The sequence below is a fragment of the Aptenodytes forsteri genome, unplaced genomic scaffold, assembly GCF_000699145.1.
Source record: "Aptenodytes forsteri isolate BGI_AS27 unplaced genomic scaffold, ASM69914v1 Scaffold111, whole genome shotgun sequence".
In the NCBI taxonomy this organism is placed as follows: Eukaryota; Metazoa; Chordata; class Aves; order Sphenisciformes; family Spheniscidae; genus Aptenodytes; species Aptenodytes forsteri.
Genome location: NW_008794710.1, coordinates 2,328,821 through 2,354,738, shown reverse-complemented (window position 1 = coordinate 2,354,738; position 25,918 = coordinate 2,328,821). Strand labels below are relative to the sequence as shown.

General features: G+C 38.6%; 1 protein-coding gene across 1 annotated transcript in view; it reads left to right on the top strand.

The window, feature by feature from the left end:
• SLC2A9 (solute carrier family 2 member 9) overlaps positions 1-25,918 on the top strand; it is a 111,679-nt gene that overhangs the window by 37,198 nt on the left and 48,563 nt on the right. The window contains exons 7-9 of the mRNA XM_019470625.1: positions 2,636-2,768; positions 11,886-12,073; positions 17,922-18,032. Of these exons, the coding sequence (XP_019326170.1) occupies positions 2,636-2,768; positions 11,886-12,073; positions 17,922-18,032 (432 nt within the window). The remainder of the gene's footprint in view (positions 1-2,635; positions 2,769-11,885; positions 12,074-17,921; positions 18,033-25,918) is intronic.

Sequence of the window (25,918 nt, the reverse complement as noted above, 5' to 3'; positions counted from 1 at the left end):
TAACTGATCTTGAAGTCTTAATATAAGTTTAATTTTCTAATTTTTAAAATAAGACTGAGGCTCATTTATTTATAAACAGATTGTTAGCCACTCTTGGTTCTCCTATATTAGATAAAGTTCTCCACTCAACTGCATTTAAAAAAAAATAAAATTCAGAATGAAGAAATAGGATCTTGAAGTCTTCGTGGTAATGGAGGCTCTAAGGAAGACTGATAACCTTGAGCTTTAAATTGTTTGAAAAAATCCCTTTCTCAAGTTGCTTTCCCATCCCAGGAGATTTTAAAAAAGAAAGAAAACCTGTCACTTAAAGGGCAGGTGAAAAGTTTCATTAGGAGATACCCTGCATATTCTATGTTAGGTTACCTCAGGCCTCAGTTCAGGTTCGAGGCTTGGATTACATCCTGTACCGTGCAATAAGTTGTGTTTTAGCAGTTGCATTGCTGAAGTGGGAGAATGTAAAATAAAAACTATCAACAGAAAGTAGTTTGGGGGTTTTTGACCTTTGATTTAATTGTGGAAAATTATATTGGAATAAAATTTATCCAGCTCTGTTTGGGGAAATGCAGGCTCTGAATGGATGGATTCATTCTGATGGAGGGACGGGATCCAAACCCCTGGTGCCTCTCGGAGCTCAGTCAGCCAGGATGCAGTGCAGTCTGCTTTTGATCTAGCCAAGCTTTTGAAAATGTGCTAGACATGATGCCTGAACATTAAGCCCACTGAAGTCTCAGCAGGCTTTTCAGTTAAGAACCAAGTCTCAAATTAGAAAGCATTGAATTAAATAGATGAATGCTGAACTTGGAGAAAATTACTAAAAAAATTCATCTTGACATTCAGTTGGAACAGAAGACATCTTAAGAACATGGACAGATCGAGGGCCATTTTGCAGGAGAAAATAATACTGCTGGCACCTTTCTCCTTCAGCTACTTGAAGGTATTCTGTCTTGAGAGTAAGTCCAGAGAGCTATTTGAGCTGTCTACTGCCTTTCCCAGCCTTTTCCTGGAAGAGCTTTGCTCAGGTCACCTTCTGTAGCTGGTTTTAAATAATGAATGTGTTTGAGGATGTTAACAACTTAATTTCAGTTGATTTCAAAGAAAATTATCAAAGTCAAGTTGTATCTGAAATCTGCTAGCAGTTGAGTAGATTCATATTAATAGCGTTGGATAGTGCAGCACCTTGTGTTCTTCACCTACACTGCGGTGGGGCTCTGGCAGGTTAGAACTGCCTGCCTTCTGTAAGAGGGACTTGCCAGAGAGGGGTCATCAGTGCTTTGCGTTGGTGGGGATGCTGCAGATGGCTCTCGTGTTTCAGGTCCTTGCTGGAGACTTCCAGCAGATCACTTGCAAGGCAATAGAAAAAGTACTTTCTATTTCATGGACTTGGGAAACAGGGCTGTCAGTGTTTCATTTGAACATCTGAGCTAGGTTAGTTAATTCAGAGTGGGAAACAGTATAATGTATTATTCTTAGTTACACTACCATAGAACCAAAGGATGTCTTTAAGGTCCTGTGATTCCCTAAGAGAGTAGTCGGTCACTGGAACAGGCTCCCCAGGGAAGTGGTCACAGCACCAAGCCTGTCAGAGTTCAAGGAGTGTCTGGACGACCCTCTTAGTCATATGGTTTAGTTTTAGGTAGTCCTGTGAGGAGCAGGGAGTTGGACTTGATGATCCTTATGGGTCCCTTCCAACTTGAGATATTCTATGATTTTGAGCAGGAGGATAGGTGAAACCCATTTTTTTTATACTTAAATTAGCATGGAAACCAGCTTCAGAGGTGGAATCAATGGTTGCAAGAGAAAACATTCATAAAGATAACCTCACTCAGGTTAGCCAGATATCTTGTTTGTCATTAAATTATATAGCTGTCTTCACTAATTGCGTTGAACTCTATATGTCGTCTTTTCTGAATGGAAATGAAAACTGCCCAACTGTGTGTTAGTTGTACCGGTAAGGCAAATGTTGTGTTCTTCCAAGTAGAAGAGGCTTGTGGTGAGACCTCTACCTGACTTGGCTCATTCCCAGCAGCTGTGAAATGCTGAACGGACACTGCCTGTATTACACCGAGAACCACAAAACTGTGCTAAACTGCAGATTAGCTAAAGTGTTATCAGGATTTTACTCATACTATGACAATTAGAGGACTGAGCCAAATATATATATATATTTTTTTTTTTAGATCAATTAGATTAGACAAAGAGACAACATGCAGGTATATGTAACTGTATGAAAATAGTGTTGTACTGTTTCTTAAAGCTAAGGAGTGATACTGCTGTGAGTGGGGATGACTTGTAGAATATATATTTGAGTATATATCATATTTTTACATGTATCGTTGTTGATGCTGATGGAAAGAAAAAGCATGTTATGTATTTGCTGTTTTCCAGCTTCCCTGCCTCTCGCTTTCCATGCCCAGTCAGTTGATGGCTTGAATTCTGTCTTCCTTGGCCCTTGACTAAGGCGATCTGAGGGGGAAGTGTTCAAACTGCTTACTAAGCTCAGGCAGAAAACATCACTCTGCTCACTGACACAATATGTTGAATGATGAAAAGCTACAGCATTTCCTATCAAAGCTATTTTTCTTCCTGGTATCACTATGGGAGAGTATTACTGACTTGCGTTTGCATCCATTTGCAGGAATCTCGGTGGCCTTACTTATTTGGAGCGATCATTGTTCCTTCATTGATACAAATCGTGATTCTGCCTTTTCTTCCTGAAAGTCCTCGTTACCTCCTACTTGAAAGACATAACAGGAGCAAGGCAGAAAAAGGTATGATGTGTTACTTTGTTGCAACAAAGGATGTTTATTGTAGGGATGCAGGCTGAAAAGTAATTCTGATACCACAGTAAAAGCAGAATATTCCAATAGGAGAAATTCTCTTGGCAATTTTTTTTTTCCCCTCACCTTTTTTGTTTGTCTGTGTGTATGTGTAAAAATAACTGTTGCTTTGATTTTTTTAAAATAAATTAAATTCTCCAAGAAACTAACCTATATAGCAATATGCATGGTGATACAAACCTAACCAAATCATCCTCCTGTTGTGTGTCAGCCACTATATGCAGGGTTCATTCAGGAATGATGGATGATTTCAGTCTTCATGACTCTCTCTTAGCCAAACTGCAAAGACTGTAGATAAGAAAAATACTGATACTGTGGCTGGGTTTTGTTCAGTAGTCACTGTGTTTGACCGTGTGTTTCTGTAACTCATTAACATTTGTAGATCTAATAAAAACCTCGTACACCTATTTAACTAAAATTTTTCAGTGTTTCCATATAGCTTACTTCAGTTTCAAAGACACAGACCAGAATATTTTGTCCTTTCTTTAGGTTCTATGTATAAAAAAAATTTGCTTGTGTGATCACAGCTGCTGTATACTCTGCCCCACTAAAATTACTATGGTCATTTGTAAGTTCCAATATATCATCATGTTATGACTGAGAGAATATTGAAAATAATTTTTTCCATATTATAAGGATGCATTAAAAATAGGAGTGTACAAAGAAGGAAGGAGCCTGCTTATAATACCAAGATGTTTGCAGAACATAACTGAGCTTTGAAAATTATTCCTAAAAAACTTCATTTGAATATAACTCTTAACATTTTCAGTCGCTTGCAAAATCACCTGCAAATTGTGAATCAGCCCCTGAAACGTAAATTTAATAATCTTTCAGCATGAAATGAATGTAACTCACTCGATCCTGTTTCTTCTACTGTGAAATGAAAAACTGGCCTTTTTTTGTTCTGATGAGCACTCTGAAATAGAAATGGCATACTAATGAAGAGACTCCCATGTTGTCTCAGTTTGGTGTTGAATGAAGAATTTTGTAAATGTTGGAGCCTCAAACATTTAAGGATACAGTAGTGTTTTAAAAAAAAAAAAGAAAAGAAAAAAGGAGAGGACAAAAGCAAGAAGACATTGGGGAGAGTTCTTCAGCTTTACAGAGTCAGGAGAGATTTGGTGAGGTAGAGAACAGGTTTTCCAGGGACCATGAAGGAAAGGGCTTGCCTGCCAGCGATGGTCAGAGCGCCCAGCAGGGACGCAGTGGTGAGCAGCTTGGGGCTGGCTGTTGGGTGGTAACTTCTGCAGCACCACGGCTGGGCTGGGAAGAAATACCTTTGGGTGCCAAGTTTAAACTGGCTCATTTCTACCTGATAAAATTGTAAATGTATTTCCGGAGCTATGGCTGGCAAAGAGTCCGCATCTGCAATGCTGTTGCATAATGTCACACTTGTTATAGGGATCTATTGGAAATACTGCCACAGTACCTGGAAGCCTCAGCACTGACAGTGAAGCTGGGCCTCTTACAGGTAGAGTTTAAAAATTGTAAAAAATTGGCAGTAAAATAACACCACCTGCCTTGAAATTCACACCATTTACTGTTGCTGGTAATGGGCCAACTGCAGTCTGGGATGTTTTCGGCATACGTGTTCTGAAAATGATTTGAAAGCTAATCTAGAAGCATTGGAGGTGGATTTTGGAGTAGAAGACATCAGGAGAGCAGTTACCCACACCTTATTTGGTAGTTGAAAGGAAATGAGTTTTAGCAGCTGACTTGCTGATTATGAGAAAGTGGCTTTCATGAGCCACCTTAAAGACTATAAATTTAGACACTGAGAAAAAAAGAGGAGGCTGATATAAAAAACTTTTCAAAGTAACTGCTTATCAATAGAAGCTTTTGGACCTGATTAATTCTAAAATATAAATTTAATACTGAGATATGTTGTAGTACAGAGTGAAACTCATTTTGAGTGTAGTCTACAGAGCTTTCAAAACAGCTAGGGACCAATGATTCTAGACAGAGATTTGCAAGGGACCGTAGGGCAGTGATGTGTACACATCCCCTTGAATTTCCCTCCCATTCCTTGCCTATCAAGCAGCCATGCTTCCAGAATTGGCCACCTTGTTGCACGGGCAAGGTAGCCTGTAGGGTATCAGCTGCAAAATAGGTAAGGATGATTCTTAAACATAATTTTGGAGTTCATAATCCATAAAATGCACCTGTAAGGCAGCATAGATCATATCATCTTACACTTCTGTGCTATAAAGTGTCTACATGCCTTATTATGAAGCATGTTAGGAACACAAGTAATTTTCTTACCGTTGCACATCCTTTGTATTCCCTCTCCTAATGTAGATTTGTAAGTGAGAGTATCTTCGGATCTCTGTTCAGCATGGGGGTAGGTGGGGAAAGGAGTTGGGTTGATTCATGCAAGGACCGGGCAGAGGACACCTGTGATGTTAGCCCAGAGGTGGGGTTTGGAGCCCTCCTCCCTGCCCCAGGGCACTTGGAGAAATCCAGATTAGGCACGAGCCAAGTCTCAGGTATCTGGAGTAATGCAGTGGAATAATGAAAGCAAGTGGGGGGAATTCACAAAATAGGAGGGTGAATAGCTGTGAATCAACAATCAAGAAAAATCATCTGGATGTTAGCATTATCTGCAGAAATGGGGGAGGAAAAGCCTGAGTATTAGGGAGACCAGAGGAGTTTGTGGGTTATTTAAAAAAAACCTACTGCTTGTAAGCCATATAATGACAATGCGGTATTCTCCATTTTAATGATGGCTACAGTAATGCTTTTGAATTCTTTGCCTCTTAGGTTAAGTCTGCATATTAATACCAGAAATGTGCAAGTCTTTCTTCTGACTAAATCCTTTTTCTTTCCCTTAACGGATCAAGGCTATTCAAGCAAATATACATTTCACTGTGGATTATATCTTATTGGAGAAATATAAAACTTATTTGTTAAAGGTCTGCTGTATTTAAGTCAGATGACTACATTAGTCTTTATAAAATACTCTAAAATGTATGTGTATGTCAAAGCTTCTAAAATGGATATGACAACATTAATCTCCCTAATTGTTTTAGAGCAATAAAAATCCGGTGGGATAATGTAGGTCATGGAGTTTCCACAAAGTTCTGCTCCTGCTTTCATCCCCTCCTTTTCTTCTGTCCTCAGGAGATAACCAGACTATAACTACCGAAATACAAGCGGCCTCATTCTCTTTTTTGGCAGAGGTGTAAAAGAGCATGATGCCTTTAAGTGGCAAATAAGAGACTGAAAGAGGGAGAAGGACCAAAATGTGTTGTGTAAGTGATGAAAAAAGAGCAGGGGTGAGGTTAGAGCAGGCGGGCATGATGTGCGAACGTAAACCATGCCACCACAAGAGAAGCTACTCCATGAGCACAGGAGTATCAAGGCCTCAGATGAGTGATGTCTCCTGAGCTCCACTAACAGGGATCTACCCGGTTCCCTGCTTTCCCCTTTCTAGCAGCATAAACGGTGCACGCTGTGGGTGGCTGAGCTGCCGTTCGGACACTGTAGCTGACTTGCAGTTGTCTGCTGCCAAAAGCAATGCTAGCAGCCAAGTTCTGCTTGTCCTCCTGGAGGTCACCATCCTGTATCTGACTCCCTGAGACCAACAGGAGCTGAACTATCTCCCATATTCCTGTCTCACTGCTGAATGTAGGAGAACTGATTTATGTGTTGTGGGGGAAGAATGGTGGACTGGACCAACAGCACAATCCATAAACCTGCTTTGCTCAAGAGCTAAAAGTCTGGTAATGGGGAGAGGGAAGAACCATCCCAGCTCCCCTCCCAGGTCCCATAACTAACATTCTTCTCTCTTGGTAAGAAAAGAAGGGAGAAAAATGCCTGACATTTAACTGATGTGATCCTTCTTCATAATGCTCACCAGACAGTGGAGGAGAAATGGTTATTCAAGTGATTGAGGAGAAGGACTTTGGAAGGAGATTGTTACTCAGTTGCTAGAGAGCAGTGGGAGTGAAGAGTAACAGGGATAGAAACAGGAAGAAAAAGAAAAACCTGCTGCTATAATTACATCAGGCAGTTTACTATCCAAGCTCTAGGATGGTAAGACAGGAATTTGACATTAGTTGTCTATTAGTTGCATGCCAAGTGGACCCTTGATCTGTGACTGTGGCCATGACGCAATATAAATAAAAACAGTAGTAGCAGTGTGATAAAACAGAACAGTTTTATCACTAACTACATTGCTTATAAACACTCTCAGTTGGTAGGTTGATGTGTCTCTCTTGAAGAATACTGTTACAAGGAGGAAACCTGAATTTTCAATGTAGCTACAGTAGCATGTCGTGTAAATCAATACTGGAATTCAGCTGGCATCCCAGCTTGCCAGAGAACAAGAATATTGTTATGTCTTAAGAGTCAAATAACTTAGATATAATGCCACAGTAACATGTTAGTGATGTACAAAATCTGTTCATCTAGTATGTTCAGTCATACATTAAAACTCCCATGGTTATGAAAGAAGCATTATACCAGCTATAACGAGAAGTGTAGATGTAAATTCTTAGAAAGATGGATTAGAGTTGTTACCTTTTGATGTGATAAAAAAGTGAGGCCATTCCTGATTTAAAAAGGCAGGTAGCTAATTTTTCACAAAGCCCCTCATGGGACCCACATGGACAGGAGAGATAATAAAACCAAAGTTACGGCAGGAACAAATTGCTGCAAGTACAGTGATTTAAATGAAGTTGTTATGATGGACAATAAGGACATACGTGATTTATTTTTGCTTATCTGTGCTTTTTGTATGTCTCTAAGCATTATAAGCTATGCTTATTGGAAAGGAAGAGACAGCTATGACTACTACGCTTCCTGGCTTACGGTAGAGGCTTCATCTCAGATGGTTGCTGACTGCCAAAAGCTGGAGTGATCATGGTGCATCTGTTTTGTTTTTAAGCTTTTCTTAAACCTCCTGTCTTTTACAAAGGATACTTGGTTCACTGGACCTTTGATACAACTCAGTGTACCAATTCTTGTGTTATTTTAGGGTGGCATGTGGATATTTTCTTTTACCTGTACATCTTGGCTAGTTTCAAGTGAACCTGAACAGGCCTATTTTGTATTGATGATCTGTGAAACCAGATGTAAGAACAGGTAAAGATGTAATACCAAACTGGATGATAACTCACAGAAGATCTGTGTGTTCTTTTACTTAGAAGGAGAAGGAGGTGACACATGGGAAAAGCCTAAAGCCTTTTGCTTGCAGTTATATTTACTGAATTGGAATAGCAAATTTGAGGTTTATTCTTAAACTTTGCTATGCTACATGCTAGTAGTTAATTAATATTTTGCTAGATTTAAATAGCTATTTAAATCTCTTCTAGCAAGGTACATCTAAATTATTCTTCTGGCTATTCAGTACTCTAACAAAATTAGTGGTATATGAAAATAGCTGTTTTTTCACGTTGCCAAATATTTTTGTGTTGACATGAAGTTACTACAGGGAAATTACTACATACTCAATTCAAAAGCATTGAAGTTGGGTGAACTTTTTGCAAGTGCTAAGGCAAACAGCGAGGCATCCCGTATGTTTAATGCCACTCAAAGTAGCAGCCAGCATTAATAGAAGATGCCTGACTGCATCCATACAGCCCAGTATTCTGTCTCCCACAGTGGCCAAAGAAGATGCAGTTTAAGCGGAGCTTAGACAAAGCTTTGTGTTAAAGACACTGGGTTTAATATACTTAATCGTCAGTGCAGTGAAAATGAACGTGTCCATGGGAAACAGATGACAATAATATTCATGCAGCTTCTTTTTTTTTTTTTTTTTTTTTTTTTTTTTTTTAGTTTTTAAAGGCATAAGCCCTATTGCCCAAACTACTACCTGTGACCACTTCTCTCTTTTTCTGCCTCTTCTTGCCTGGGGCTGGCTCTATTCTGTAAACCACACAATAGCATTTTGATCCTTTTAAATGTCTTCTCAAAGTTTACATACTAATTCAGTCTTTGTGATAACAGCTGATTTCTTTTCACAGTCGTGGAAGTACTACAGTGGAAAAAGAATTAGTAATTCCCCATGTAGTTGAGTTTCTGAGTGCCCATCTTCAGTTAATTTAAAGGCCTGATTGGTTTTAAAGACAGTACTGACCTGATTTTGTTCAGACTTTTGAACCACTTTCAGATGTTTTGTCTTCACTTAGCTGAGATGAATAAAAGCTGGTGGTGTAAATGGAAGGTTTTCCTATCTCCTTTCCCCTTGACTGGAACCATCCACTTCTTTTGCTATTTATAAAGGCAGTGTACCAGCTTTTGAAAGATGAGCATCTAGGACCTTCTGATCCAAGGGAATTAAAAAGAAATCTGGAAAAGGTCTAAAAGTTGCTAGAACTTTTAGATGGTAACTCCTTAGATGGTTTTAAGTGTGACATGAAAATAAGACTTCCCTATAGAGAGAAGCAGCCAGTGATGGAGGGAAATGAGTCATTACAGCGGGGAGAGGAATGACTGCTGTGCTTCTCAGTGCCAATAATGCAGGGGTTTAAAATGTAAAATGAATAGAATTGAACATCACGCATTGAAAGACCTTTGAGTTTTCCCATCTCCCTGCTAATGTAGAATTTATTTCCACATTAATTATGTATAAAACTGTGATTCTTACTGTACTGAAAAACTCTTAATGGAAGAAAATTAAAGATGTGTTGAATAGCAGGAAAATGTGTTTTTCTAAGACAACTGACTGTTGTCTACTCAAAACTATGCATATATAGCATAGCATTTTCTTAGCATTTCTTGACTCGTTGGTAATTTTAAGCATCCGTCAAAGTTTCCTAGTGGCATTTACTTCTCTGGTCCTAATATCAGGGAGGCAAGAAAAAGAAAGGTTATATTTTTCTTGCGTTGTACTTGGCAATTTTGGTAATTGCAGTTTTTTTACTTCCTGGTCCCTCTAGAAATATAGCAAGCTCCCTTGTGCAGAAAAGACAGATTGCTATCTTTTTACTTGACTGCACCTATGTTTTTGACTTGTATGCCCTACAGGAATGCTGAGGATTCTAAGGACAGGAAAAATAAAGAAAATTGTGCACTGACCTAATTCACACTGATAAAGCAGATGCTTAAAAATCTGAGAGAATCTTCTCAAAGAAGAGTACAGTGATATATGTCTGGTTGTTCTCATCTTTATCTGTATTTTTCTTTATCAGTGCTCTAATAATGCTGAGGAAAGCATAATTTAAGCGTGAGACATGGACTGTAACATACCATAGGCACATATTGTTCTAATTTTACATTTCTTATCATAGCCTTTAACAACATCACACTCATTTTAACAAGCGTTTAGCATGTCATTTAATAATAAGTGGGCAGTGGCACAAGGGCAAAACTCAGCAGCTTAAATTCTGGGTTTTGAGGTCCGAATTTGTTAATTCATTTCTGATTGTAAGGCCTATGTGAAAAGATAAATCTCATGCTGTCTCTGAAGGATTTAAAAATTCTGACCTCTCCTCCCCCAAGAGAGAAACTGCATATCAGAATAAATGAATGTTATGAATTGACTGAACACCAGAGGTGGTCAGTGTTCATCCCTTAAAAAAAATCATCCTTTTTGTTAAGCAGAGTCACTTAGAGCCTATTAAAATGCAATAGAAGAGCTAACTGCATGTGAAAATCTTGGCCCAGAGCTCAAGTTAGTTCTCTGTGCTGCCAGACTGGGAGCCAGGCAGAGCACACAGCGTTGCACATTCGCCAAAGGGACGGAGAAGGATGCTCTGGGGAGATCATCAGTTCATTTGTGTGACCTATCCCTCACAACATTGAAATGCCATTACTTGGCCTTTTCACCTACTGGGTAAAGTTAAATTTTATAACTTCAAAAACTAAATGGAGTCCAGGTGTTTTAATCATGACTAGTCAGTGTCTGTGGCTTTCTTAACCGTCCAAGTCCTTTCTATGATCCAAAAGAATGTATACTGACTGAAAAAGCTGAAGGTCATTTATTTATAGGCAGTACTATGCAAAGCTGTGGGTAAGAGAAAAATGGATTTGGCTCTTAGGAGAACTAAATCAGCTTATTCACTTAATAAAAATAACAATTGTAAGTGACCTGCTGTGTAAAGATTGTTTTTGGAGTTAGCATCCTACTGGGTCGCAAAGCCTTGTTGCATGGGTATGTGTAATGTAATTGTTTCTCTGCGGTCATTCCAAGATGATGAGCATTTTAAACATCTCTTAAAAAGCCAACCCCTGGGGTATGTTCATAGGATTGTGAGGAAAGTATCATCAGCATATACAGTATCTGTAAAACAAGGTTGGTGGAGATACACCACCTCCATTAGGAGGTATCTGTTTGTAGTACCTCTTGGAGGAGGTGTGAGATGGAGAGCTTTTATTATTCACAGTGGAAGGATATCTCAGCAAGTCATCGATGTGCAATAATAAAATACTAAATGATACAGTTTTCTGGGGAGACGAGGTTGGTTGTTTGCTTACATTTGCCAGGTAAATTCATTCCCGTGTCTCCAGCATTGACAAATAGAAAGTCTTGAACTGCTCTGGGTAGTTCTTTCTAATATTAATCATCTTGACAAAGTGAATTCTTGTCTATATGCTAGTGAAAACAAGAGGTAATATGAAAAGTAATAGCTATTCCTTTCAAATGTCTGCCTTTTCTTGGTTTACCAGACTTACATACATTTTTACATGTTACTACTTCTGTATCCAATCTATCTCCAGCAATGAAGTCTGCTATATTGTTAGGCTGCAAAAGTAGCCAAGTCAAATAATGTTCCGAACTCCTTTGCTATTAAACCCTTTTTTCAGATTACACAGGGTTTTGACTCTGCACTGGACCTTAGGCTGTGTTATATATGAAATAATGTAAGGAGAGATCTGGTAGGCTGTCAAATAATTTGTATTCTTGTTGCAGTTTCTGAGACCAATTGCAGGGATGAGCCAGCTCATACCCAGAGCAGAATGAAATTGTTGGTAGAAGAATAATTAAGTTGCAGCCCATCTATGTCTCCTGTTTGTGTCACACATTTCCATTTCTATGAAACGAGTCTGTTATAAATGCATATAGTGCCAAGTGTCTGGCCTAAATTACATGTCCTTTCTTTGTAGCATTTCAGACCTTCCTTGGGAAAGACGACGTGTCTCATGAAGTAGAAGAAGTTTTGGCAGAGTCTCGAGTCCAAAGAAACACCAAGTTAGTGTCAGTACTTCAGCTCCTGAGAACCCACGCTGTGCGATGGCAGGTCATTACCGTGGTCGTCACCATGGGCTGCTATCAGCTCTGTGGACTAAATGCTGTAAGTGTCCTTCTTCAGGCTATGGCATCTCTTGGGGTGCTCCTTTTTTTCTTTTTAATACAAGGTTTGTGCTATACCATTCAGCAACCTCTATGACTTTCTGGTTTTGGCTGTTTCTTATTAGTAATGATTTTGTTACACTAGCATGTGGGAAGGTCCACGGGGAGCTGTATCGTTTGGGTTTTTTTTTTTTTAAACAAAAAAGTGGGGGAAGCCATGTTGTGTTAACTTTGAAGGAACACATGAAAAGGTAGCACAGATCAGCAAAGAAAGAGTGTGCAGCTTCTGCTTCTGATACTCAGATTCTCTGTTTCTGGTCAGTTAAGATCTGGCCCCATGTTTGTCCAAGGTAGGTAAACTTGGTCTTTTCAGTAGATGTTTCTGCTTGGATTAATTCAATTCTGTACTTATAGAAGTCAGCAAAAGTTCCGGTAAGTGATTTTAAGAGGTTGCACTGGATGTTTGATTTTTGTTGTTGTTTCATACAATTTGAAGAATAAGCTGCATTTCAATATGCCTTTCTTGGAAAGTGGAGCAAAAGAGGAAAAAAGACACAAAATGGTCAATAGTGAGAAGTCCTGTTGACCATTAATGTGTCTGAGGCTAATGGATATCAAAGTCTCCTTTTCCATCTGTCTGACCCTATTGCATCAGCTAGGAGAGGGTCACAGGACAATTTAGGTTGGAAGGGATCTTTGGAGGTCATTTGGTCCAACACCCTGCCCAAAGCAGGACTGACTTCAGGGTTGACTCAGGCTACTGAGGGCCTTGTGCAGGAGATATTTAAAACTCAACGAGGTTGAAGAGTCCACAGCCTCCCTGGGCAAGCTGTGCCAGGTGTTTTCACTACTTGCACTGTGAAAAGCGTTTTCTTTATATCCAGCCAGAACTTTCCTTGCTGCAGCTTGTGACATCTGGGTTAGATGCTTTACATTGTGCAACATGAATGTTCTCATGAAGCGCCTCAAAGCAAAAGGGGTTTTTGTCATAGTTCAAAGGCGTTAATTGCTTATGTATATGAAAGGCAGTATTATCGCTGCTGAAAGGAGCTCTCACTGTGGCTTTGTGCATTACAGCGTACTTCAGCTAGTTTTTTTCCCCAGGGCTAATCAGTGATAATAAATGTAAATGCCTCTGATATCTAAGACAACTAGTTCAGGCTTATCTCAGGTAGCTCTATAGCCTTAAAACTCCTAATACAAAGTAATTTGTCCAAGACCGTATGAAAGATTAATGCAGTTAGAACTCTGGTATCTAAAAGTTTTTAACGAAATACTAGGAGGGAACTAGAAGATTCTTTCATACTGTGGAGTGAAATATAAAAATGTTTGTATAGGTGGTGTTTTCTTCTAATTGTAGGATTTTGGTGCTGATGACAGGCTATTTTGTTCCTCATTGTGGATGTTTTTTTAAGAAAAGAAATGGACAGGCTATTTTGTTTCTCATTGTGGATGTTTTTTTAAGAAAAGAAATGGAATTATCTTGTAATCCAGTCTTTCTAAGATTTATCAACGCATAAGTGAAATAAAATGACACTTATAGTAAAAAAACAGACTTAAATAATGAAGCACGTTGCCTAAAAAAAAAAAAAAGAATGCCACAGATAAATTTTCAGGGGAAAGAGAAGAGTGTCATGGCTTTGAGGACACTTAATAGATGACAGATACCGTCCAGTATTCCATGGCAGAACAAAGCCACACTCTCACAGCTTGAGTGGGGGCGTGGGGGGATAGTGAGACATGTCCAGTCCAAAATGAATACCAGAGTTGTTTTGAAGTATCATTAGGTGGCCACTTTGAAAATATGCCTCAGAAAAACTATTTTTGTCAGGAAACAACTTGGCTGTTTTAAGCCTTACCTTTTTTTTTAATTATTACTTTGTTTCTCCTGCCTTATAATGCCACTAAACATGAAAAAAAATTATTCACACAAAATCTGAATTCTGAAATTGATTTTTTAAATCATTCGTCCAGGAAAAACAAGCAAATGATAAGAGAGGTTAAGAGAAATAGTTGGACCACTTGATTGAGAGACCAGGTTTCAATTCCTTGTCTCTTCTGCATGTCTTTCCTGGCTGATCTCGCTCAAGTCACCTGAAGCTCAGAGATTAATGGGCAGGTACAGGTGTGACAGATACTGCTGAACCTGGGTCTTGGTTTGCCTGGCTGCATCTGAGCTAACCTGCTGGGTACGAGCCAGCGTCAGCAAGGTTTAACTGGCTGCAAACGCTTCCTTCTAACTCATAGCTCTCATCATTTGCTTTGTCTGTAGTGCCCTGTGAGTCAGTCTGGTCTTTTCCACAGCTACCATCTGGGCAGGGCATATGGGAAAGTTGGACTTCTTTCAGGCGAGAGTCTCAGGTCACTCTCTGGGGGAATTACCAACTGGCAGACTTCTGTAATCATCCTGCTGGTATCTGAGAACACTTGCTTCCTTTTAAGGTTTTTACTTTACAATAAAAATTTGTTTTGCTTAAAAACAGTACATTTGTTGGTTTCCACATGGAACAGAAATCCTGGTGAAGACCTGATCATATTAATGTATTCAATTATAACAAAATACCAGACAGTCTTACCTAAATTGACATAAATAAATGAATCCGTTAGTCTCTTTTCATCTGATAAAATTTATCCATGATACATATCATCCATAATAAATCTATTTGTCTTCCATCATTGTATCTCAGTTCTAAAGAAGACACAAAACTACAGTGATGTTCTCATTGGTGAACTTTATCCTTTTTCATATCAAGAAATATACTGTACTGCATATTGCTTTAAGGGAATCATTCCCAAAGTGGGATCCCTAGGCTTCTGTGGGGTCTGGCCTTAAGGTAGAGGGCTGTATTTCAAATGGCAAGAAATCATGCTGGGGATGGGGGTCCAAACAGCAATGCGTGTTTTCAGTGTGCAAAAGATCTACCATAGTATGCTCTTCACATTTGCTATGGAGAAGACCTGGCATCAGATAGTGTAGGAAGGGATGAGTATGCAGTGTGCAACACAGTGTATGTCTGTGTTGTTGCCCATCTTTTTTTTTGTTGCTTTCTTTTCCTGTTGAAGAGTTGAATTTCTTAGGAAGAAATGTACGTAGGGAGCTGGATGAGAAATAAAAGGACTGGAAAATTGAGTCAATGCTAGAGGGGTCAATGGTGTGAGAAAGTTTGGGAACGCCACTGATAATGTATAACACATGCCGCTTTAAGAGCTTATAGAAGTAAAACCTTATGATAAGCAAAGAAAGCAACTTTCATGCAGCTAACTGTAATCTACAGGCAAGAATGCTAAATTGTTACCTCCAAACTCACAGAAATCGGACTGCAGAGGTACAGCTGTTCCTCATGGCAGCTGTTTAACTGACCAAAGTTGCCAAGTTTTACTTCAGCCTGCGAAGCAACAGCAACCCACCATGGACGTAGGAAGTCAGATGTCCCTGTGTTGATTTGGACTTGACAGCAGTTATTTCTGGGTTTTTGGACCTTCTGCCCCGTTTTCCACAGCTCTTTAATTCCAAAACTTTTAGCCCAATCATTAGCTAATTTTGTTAGCTAATGAAATCATTAGCTAACAAAAACCATGTTAGACAAATAACTTAAGTGAAAGTAGAGTAGTCATCATTAGCCTAGTAAGTTTATCTCGGTAATATCCTAGAGCAATGTATTTCCCTGTTTAATGATACACAGGCTGAAAAACATTCACTTTTATTGTTTTGAAATGTGCACATCTTGTTAATTTTTACCCTAATTTATTTTTGTGCTGCTACAGGGACTAATAAGTCAGTGAACCTCATCCTGTCTTTGCTCTGCTGGTTTGTTAATCTAGCTGTTTTACTGCCACTTTTACCATCAATGATCAGGCATGCTCTTCTGTAAAACCACTTGCGAAATACCGTATGTTCTAGTTGTTACATTTTGACAAATTGCATTCAGGAGTTGTCTGATTAAGTGACTCTTCGGCCTCTTTCCTCTTTTTCAAGGTCTGCATACCTGCAATACCGCCATCGTTTTTAGAAGCTCTACCTACTATGCAAAACTGGTGTCAAGAATGAAATGCCTAAATTACATGGTTTCTAACTTTCATTGCATGAGTTTTTCAATCTTGTAACTTGTAGTATGGAGAAAAAAATTACTTTTATCATGGTTTCATGCTACCTTTTTTCCCTTATATTCTGCATAGAGGTATGGGAGGTAAACACGTTGTCAGAGTACTGGGTCCCAAAAATTTGTCACTGGGTATAAACATTTCAGAGGGAATTGGGAGCTGATCCTTGGTTTTGCTTCAGTCTGTGGTCTGTATCACCAGGCCAATGAAATGCACAGTTAACACCAGTGCACGCTACGTGAAGGCAGATTACTTCATACAGAGAAGTTTGCTGCTATCACTTACTGTCACTGCATCTATTCTGGTGAGAGCTGGTGTGCCAGCAGTAGGCATAAAAGTCTTCAGTCAGCTTCTCTTTATCTGTAAGGTGATACAGGCGACTTTTCAGTCCTTGGTATTTTATTTTATTTTTGTTTTATATAAGATGAGTTGGATTTTCTTCTTTGGTGTGGGACAAGCAGCTTTGCTGAAGGGCTAGTTGGGAATTTATGATTACTTTTGTTTTTTCCTCCCCAAAGTTCCTGAGTTTAGTAGCTTGATGAACAGATGTAGCATGTGTATAATATGTTGGCAGGCAGCAGGGTTTTCCTCACACGATCAAAACACTTCCATTCATCAGACAAGCCTTTTCTTTAGCAGTGCTTGCCCTGTTAGGGCTTGTCACATGGACAGCATATGGGAAAAAATACAACTGCTACTTTTATGGTTAGTGCCATCATTTTCTCTGGCTTTCAGTTTTGTTGTCGCAGGTAATCAGCTGTGGTTTAGAACTTTTATTTTCTTCTGATAATCAGTTGTTTCAATTGTTCTTCATCTTCTCTAGTAAATCAGTTATCTTTTCTCTCTCCAAGGCAGTCTCTCCTTGTTGCATGCTTTTGGCAGCCAAAATCTTTGGCTAGTTCTTTGCTGTCACCTTGAGTCCAACATAAATATTATATGGGTTTCATACTTTATTTGTGATGTGAATGGGGCTCTGATACTTACCAGACTTGTTATTTTAGGGTATTATCACTATATATTCTCTGTCTGGATATTGTCACCACTGGATATGGTTTCACTGACCAAACATGAATGACTTCTCTAAGCTAGTAATGCTATGCTCCCTGTGTTTCTGTCCATTAGTGACAGCTCCTTCTAGCCTATGAATCATTTCAACCTAAAAGCAGCTTTTTACTTTTCACCAAGCAACTCTCACTCTAAAAGTGTCTTTTCTTCCTGTTGATAATAAAGAGAGATTAGGGCGATGGCTTGACTGCAGATGTCCACGCTGCAGTGAGGTTAGTGTGAGATAAATCTCACACCTTCTGTCCGAAAAGGAGCAGTTTCTGCCATGCCGCTCAGCATCTCTTTCCTGTTCTCTCCTCTGTTGTTACGTGCCATTGAAGTATTCTATAAAGCCACCCAAACCTGCTTTTTAAGCAGTGCGGCTCAGCCACACAAAACCTATTTGTATCCTCTTGTTCAAGCTTAAAGTGAGTTTCTTTGATTTACTCCTAAAGTGAATTAAGCTAAACTGAGTTAAAGCTGCTTGTAATTCTGCCTGGGTCTGCAAGCAGAAGTACAGCAGTGTTGTGTCTGAAATTTGCACCTTCTCTTCATTTGCTGTCCTGCCCAGCCCTCGGTCATTCAGGAGTGCTCAGTGTTTTAACAAGTCTGGCCGTTAGCAGGTCAGATGCTTGAACTGAATACAGGTATGTTGTAGTTCAAGCCATAATGATTAATAACTCATTTTCTTCTCTCTGATACAGATCTGGTACTACACAAACAACATCTTTAGTGAAGCTGGGATCAATCATGAAACAATCCCCTATGTTACTCTAAGTACTGGTGCTGTTGAGACTATGGCTGCTGTTTTTTCTGTAAGTATGGTCATAAAAATCCATTAACATGCTTGATATTTAAACTACTTATTTCCTTATACAGGTTAAAATATAAACACAATAGTATGTTGAGGATTAAGTGTAATGGTTGATTAAGCAATTGAAAATACTGTTTCTAGGTTTAATCCTAAGCCCAGTTTTGTGGCTTGGGATTTTTTTTTAAGAAGATGCTCTCTAGTTTTAGTTGCATAAAAGTAGCAAAAAAAGTTGATTTATCCTGAGGTACTTTTTATGAGTGAAGAGGAAGAAGGCAGGAACAGCAAGACCTGAAGTATATTAAGTGATAACTCATAAATTCTTTCACCTGGTAGCAGTTTATTCACATCTCAGAGTCTTCTTGTGTGCCTGCTGGGAAGCAGGCAGTGTTGCTGGAGAAGGCTCAAGCATAGTACAGCTAGGTGTGTTCAGTGTGGATCCCAGAAACAGCCATGTGTCTTACTGGGCATGTTTTAATGACACCTTTTGTATAGCAGCTTACGAACAGTGAGGAAAATTCTTCAGCCATTTAAAAATATGGGAGTAAATGTTTGTAACCCAGCTTGTTGGAAAAGTAAGCCAGCACACTAGAACAAGGTTGTCCCATGTTGTGTTAAATTCTGCTATCTCATTCACTGAGGGCAAGCGGGCATCCTTTCATAACACGTGGGCTCCTGAGTAGGTCATGTACCTTTGCTGTGCACTGAATGTAGAGGAGGATGTTAATAGAAAAAATTATCCATGCACATTTTTTTCTTTCCTATTTCAAAATGGAAAACTTGACTAGGAAAAAAAAATACACTAAATTACAACTAAACCTGAAAGTTTTTGTATGTGAATACACCATTAATTGCTAAAGGAAATACATTTCCGTTTGCACTGCAATAAATAAGAAACAACGGGAGAGGTCTTTGGAATGGAAAGTTGCAAACAAGTAAACACTCTTTTCTTTCTTTGTTAGAATTTTTCCTTCTTATATTCTATACCAACTGTGTTTGCAAAATAGTGGACACACCAGACAAGCATTTTTAAATGTCAGAAGAATGGTTTTGGCAAAAAAATCCTTTCCAGTGGCAGAGCAACTGCTTATGACCTATAAAATGTTAAACTAAATCCAGCTATCAAGTATATTTTCTTATAGTCTAGGACATAAGGACTCTTCAAAGGTCACAAAGACCTTCTTCTGATCTTTGTAAATTTCCACAAATCTATTTTTGGGTAAACCATCTTTTTTTTTTTTTTCTTTAATTAAAGGGACATTCTTTTTAATAGGTGGAAATAGTGAAGTATGGAAATCCCTACCTCTTACAATTTCTTCTTCGTGATACTGCAGAAATGCTTCTTTGTTTAAGATATATGTAAAAATAATAATAATTCTGCCAGTGATTTAAGTGAAGAATACACCTCTTTTTTGTGGAAACAAATGAAAATTACATTGAGATGATTCCATGATATTAAAGCCATTCTGTGAATAGGGTCTGTCACCTTTTCAGTTCCTTCTGTGCTATCGGTTTGTGGGGCTTATTCAGAGCATGCTGCTCATACATAATGAGGTGGATGTGTCTGCTTTAGTTCCTGGTATGTGTGGTAGCTTTTTTTATGCCCAAGAGGAGTGTTTTTAATGCTTTTTCTGTTTAAGCTACTTGCTGTGCCTCTGGAAATGCTGATGTATTGATATCTCCGCTCCCTTCAAATTTGCCCTTTCAGTTCAAGAGAAATGCTGCTTTGTAGCCTTAATTTTATTTCAGTAATCTTCATAAATGTTTCATTGTTGCTGTTTAAAGGAACAACAACATGAATTTAGTTTTTCAATTGAAGGGTTTGCAGCTTCTCATTTCTACAAGTAACTTCCTCTAAATTTTTTTCATGCCTAGAACTAAGGATGGGGAATTTCCTCCCACTCTCAACCTCTCAGCTGCTCTTTTTACCTCTTTTTGAATCTATTTGACAGCATTTAATATTAAGTCAGGTGCATATGTTTATATACTACTCAGAGGGAAGAAGGGAAGAAGAAGCAGGAGAAAGCAAGGGGAGAGCTTAATTTTCCTGGTCTGTTTTCATATATTGTGCTTGCTAGCAGAAACCAGATTTTACTAACAATAAATTCCAGGATTTCAGTAGGTACTCCTATCAGTAACAGAAGTAGAGTTTTTGTTCTTGTAAATGAAATAGCCATTGGAGAGGTCCATAATGAAATCATGTACCATCTCCACTCATTATGCATATGTTAGGTGGTCATGAGACTCTCTGCCTCAGTTAGAATACTTGGGGTTCATCCATTGATGAGCCCCATACGAATGCTAAAGGAAAAGATTGAAATAGATATATTTCACAAAGAAGCAAAATAATATTTAGGAGATAAAATATCATTCAAACTGGAAAAATTTGAAAGTCTCCCTTTAACATGTCTCCTGGGAGAAGCAGCATAATAGTAATAATGTTGATGTGGTCCTTGAGGAAAGGCAAACAACATCCCATTCTTTTTATAGCTCTGTGTTGCCTCAGATCACGTGATATGCCTGCTAGTAGCATGCTTTGCCTACAGCTCCATCCCTCTTCCTCTCAAGCAAAAGCTGCACAAACAAGACATTGAAAAATGAAACGTGCATCATCATTTTCCTGACATTTATATAATTTGGCTGCAACTCCTGCTTACACCATCACTTCCTAGTTTACTTCATGAAATACCTGTGTTGTAGCATTGCGTACTTGGTGCCCTGGCTTCTCTCTGGGGAGACAATATAAACTTTCTGTGTTTTTCGGTTAGTTGTAGACTCCTCCACCCATTGTCCTGGACACAGATTCAGTTTAGAGGACTGGCTAGACAAGCTACTTTTTAATGAGTGCCCATTAATTTCAGTTTGCTTCTGAAGAAGTTTGGTACCCTCTGGAATGAAATACTGAATAGATTTCCTACTCATAGACGTGTTGCAGCAGTAAGTTATCTAACCTGATGCCGTGCTTTGAAGCAGGATGGAATATACCTAAATAATTCCCTGGCAAATATGTGTTGATTAGAAGTCTGTTCTTTAAATTCTACAGTAAGGGGACTCTACAAACTTAGTTATTCTTTAGTAAGATTGGTTACTGTGGCTTTTTTGTAATTTTTAGTAATTGAGGTTAATTTAATTTAGCTGTTGTCTTACTCTTAGTGGACAGAAAGAACAATTTGCCAGTGCCTTTCTTTGAAAAGGCAACAGGCTGAATGGAAAGGGAGACAGAAGTAAACGTGAAAAAATTCCTCCCCCCCTCCATGAAACCAGCATAGAACAAAAGGGAATGTTATTCAAATTAAGCATCCCGCGTCCAATTTTGCCATCTGTGGCACCACATTTGGTCTTTATATAATGTTCACAGAAAGAGGCTAGCTATGACTATATTGAGAAGATTATGCCTTAAGCATTTCCCATAAGGTGATGCATCAAGATGTTACTAATGTGCTTTCCAAAGCCTGTGACAGAGACAAGCCGTGCGAAGCCTGGAATGAGTTAAAATATAATTCAGTAGTAGACCACAAAAGAATATAGGAAGTCCTTTGCAGTATCACACAGAAGTCAAGGAAGCCAGCTTTCTTAGGTGAGATGATGTTATTCTGCTTTGGGATGTCATGAGAAAGGGCTCTTAGACTTGTTCTGTGTTTCTTTTAATGTTAATAGATCTTAACATACAAGAAGGGATTCCCCGCTTAGGGCATGGTACATCTTAAAACAAGGGTACTCCAGACACTTCAGTAAGTGTCCTCATCACTAACACATTTCCTCCATGGTATCCAAAGGGTAATGCAGGATATCTCCATTGAAACACTGTGGCTCTGCTGGGGTCAGAACAGGAAGAAATACATTGCAGTGACAGCCAGTCATAGCAAGTGGAAAAAATGGGGTGACAAATACTTCCAGCTCAAGGGTTCTTAGCAAGTTTTGGTATAATCTGATTTTCAGTAAGACTTTTAATGCAGTCCCATGTGACATTGTTCGCACTAGGTCAGAATCAACCTTCACCTACCCAGAATCCCCAATAGGCTGTAAGTAGAGAAGAGTGCAAGAATGGGGCAAACATGGCATTTTCCCCTTTTGCTCCTCTCACCCTGACAAGCTGTTGCTCAAGGAGTACCAGAATTAGAAGGTAATATCTTGGTCTTCAACAGCCTTGATAGAATTTTTTCTTTGAATTTGTCTAGTTACTTTTCAACTTTCGTATGTTTTTAGAACCCACAGAATCCTAAAGCAGTGGATTTCGTGGTTTAACTACATATTGTATGAAAAAGTCCCTCATATTGAGATTAGAGAATATAAGGTCCAGTAGGTGTGGGCTGGATGAAATTATGACAGTGTGGATGCTCAGCTAACTGCAAAGCTATTCTGAGAGAGTAGTAATCACACTTCACTGTCATATGAAGAAATATCAAGTGATATTCTGTGGTGGTTTGCCCTGGGTTAATTAATCATAAAAATATCCATTAATAATATGGGAGAGGTAACAGAGCCTTTTATAATCGACTGTGTCATCCAAACTCTCCAAAGGGAGAAACTCAAAAAGTATTTGCAAGAACTATGGAAGATCATAAGAAATCAGACATGTGGCCTGAAATCAGTAAGTTGAAGTTCAGCAAGGAAAGGTACCCAATACTGCACTTTGGAAAGGAAAAAATCATATGCACAAATAGAAAATGTCATGTGGAACTGTGTCAAAAGGCTTACTGAAGTCAAAATCTATCATGTTTGTCATTTTCTTTCTATCAACTCAGCTTCCTCCCCAACAGTGAAAGAAGTCTCACTAATCTGCACTGAGCAAATCTGTTTTGACTGTTCTTATCACCTTGCTCTCCTCTAGCTGCTGTCAGACTGTTTGATCGGTTAATAATTCATCCTAGTGTTTTGGAGGGGATGAAAGCCAGACCCTGTCTTCCTTCTCCCTGCATAACAGAAGATAGGTGTTCCGTCTGCCCAGATCCAGGGCTTTCAGACATTGCCATCAACTCACCAAGATTTCTGGGATTTTCAGTAATCATCATTATGAAAGCCTCATTTTAACTAATAAATTGTGAGGTGAAAAAATAGTCTTTAGTCAATATGCTACTGCCTATTTTGGGGGGAAGAAGTTACCTGGCACCGAAGACTGTTAATTTTGTCCAAGAGAAATATTTATGCAGCTCATCTATAATTTTAAGAAGCCATAAATAGTTGCCTACGTGAGCAAACAGTTGGCTTCCAAAATTGCCTACCACACTAATTTGTTTGGCCAATATAAAATTTCAATTGCATGAATTTTTAGATAATTTACATAAGCTTTGCTCAGTCCTACAAAAGCACTGCTAAGTAGTCTAGTAAGTGAAATCCAAAAAAATACTCGGTGATTCATTTGGAATATAAGATACTGAATTCTTTTAGATTCAGGGAGTCAGTAATTACTCCCTAGTCACAAATTAATCCTCATTTCAGATCTCAAATGTAAATGTGTGCAATCTTTATGGAGCAAATTTGTGAGTGGAAAAATAGTCAGATTTATGTCACTGTATTGGGCAAAATGTAATCAGAAAGAATCAGCAGTACAAAAAAGAGATACTGACCAAGCAGCTTCCCAGACCATGGTATTTGTCAACAGTCGGAGTGCATGTGGGCACATTTTCACTGCAGGGTAAATTGCAGAATGTGACTGTGTTAATGCGTGCTACCTTAATCCACACGTGGTCAATGGGATCGTTTTTAGATAAAGACATTATTCCTTCTTAATCATTTTATTACACTTGGGCTCTTGGATGGACAAAGATTACAAGTGTTGAAATAACCATGTAGTGCCTTCCGGGAGAAGCAGTCTCCTTATGAAGATCTACCTTACAACAATACTCCTAAGACCCAAGATATAGTGGGTTAGAGACTGTATTTATGTAGTACAAATCCTTCTGCAGGATATATTCAGAAATTGAAAGTTTTAAAGATGTATCCCCTGCTTTTGAGTATTTAAAAAAAAAATTGGTTTTGAGTAGTTTTTTTCCCAGTCTATTCAAGATGATCTGCATCATAATACCGTCATTAGAAATAATGTACCATCATTACTAATAATACCATCATTAGAAAATAAAGCACCAACCATGGTAATCTGTCATAGATCAAGGACAAGATCTAGTCTAGCTTTTATAACATGAACCTGACACAAGACAAAACTTAGTGCCTTTAACAAATAAATCATTAACAGAAGGAGCTTTGCTTCAAAAATATCTAGAATTTACTGCAAGGACACAACAGGAACAAGGTAATGGGGTTTTTTTGTGCTGCCCTAAGGGCTGTTCCTAGGCACTGCTGAGGTGAAAGCGGCCAGCTAGAGCGAATCCCTGCATGGACTATGTCTTGGTCATGCTGGTCCAGCAGGCATTGAGTATGGAGACTCTCTTTTGTGAATGGAAAATTTCACTGCCAAGTGAAGCTGATTAAGGATGCTCTACTGCAAAATAGTTCAGACTGAGCTTAGAAACTTAGCAATCAATTCCACCTGTTGCTGATACTAATCCCTAGCCTGGTAACTATAGGTGATGTGTGGGATCTTATCCTGTCACGGCATTAACACAGATACAGACAAACTGATGTGAGAGCCAGGGTAGGCACAGATTTATTTAAGGCTTGTGCTTTGATGGTCAAACTTGGTGCTAGGCCTCTAAATTCCAATTTGGGTAGTTAAATAAAATAACCTGTTTCTTTGTTTTACAACTATATAACTCATACAGTAGGTAAATGGTTATACATTAAAATGTGAATCAAAAAACAATTTGTAACCCTCAGTCTTCTGTTTCTCTCCTTTTCCTGGATGCAAAATACTACACATTGTGTCATGAATAGACCTGACAGTGATATAAATGTGATTATCCATTTTAATCCTGCTATCTCAAATGGAAATAACACAGAGTTAGCTTGTCACATTAAGTCTGAATCTAGACGTACAGTCTTACTCAGACCTATATCCAAAATACATGAGAGAAAAAAGATGTGGCTACTCTTGATGTTAGCATATAGATCAAACTTCTTTACAGAGCTGAGACATCAAGAAAATCTAACAGGGTTTTCTTAGTATAATTTAGGGCCAGGAAATAAGTAGGGAATAGTACTCGGTGACCTCCCATTTGGGCTGTAGAACTCGCTTACACATTCATTTTATCCAGAGAAGCTTGTCTGATCTTTTTTAATGTGCTCTGCTTTCATTATGTCAGCCCCAGTATCTGCAGCTGACTCAAGTGAAAAGATTGACATTTGCTTTTTTAACTTTATTCACAAGTGTTTCCTTCCAGACAAAAGTAAGTTGTGTGAACTGTTAACTTAGTTTGCATATCAGTTGCCTTATTATCACCAAACATTTGTGTTGAAAGAATTTTGGTTGCAAATTTTTTTTACACATTTTCAGTAATTTCAGCTGTGTTAATTGCCATGACTGGGTATAGGCTTCTACAAATGCATGTTTATGATCACACATAAACAACTATCAGCCTACACAATTTGGCAAATAACTCAGTGTGCTATCACAAAGCAGTTGTAAGAATCTTTTTTGACTGTACTTGAGCATATACTGAATTTCTTGTTATTTCATTTACTCTACCATATAGTATATTTTGACTTGTTATAGGTCTTCAGTAGGTAACAGTTACCAGCACATAGCAGTGGAGAATTCATAACTATAAATACTGGAAAACCAGTGAATCATCTTCCACTTCTTATGAGTCATAAGTGTCTTAATGGGGTTTGCAAGTTAACAAGTTTTGGATTTGTATAATCATAACTAAAAATGAAGTTGTTGTCTGTTTATAAACTCAAAACCAGCATTTTTTTCACCAGGCAAACACGCTCTTATAGAAGACGTTAGACCTTTCTTTTTAAGTATTTGCTGAAACTTAAGAGTTTATCTGA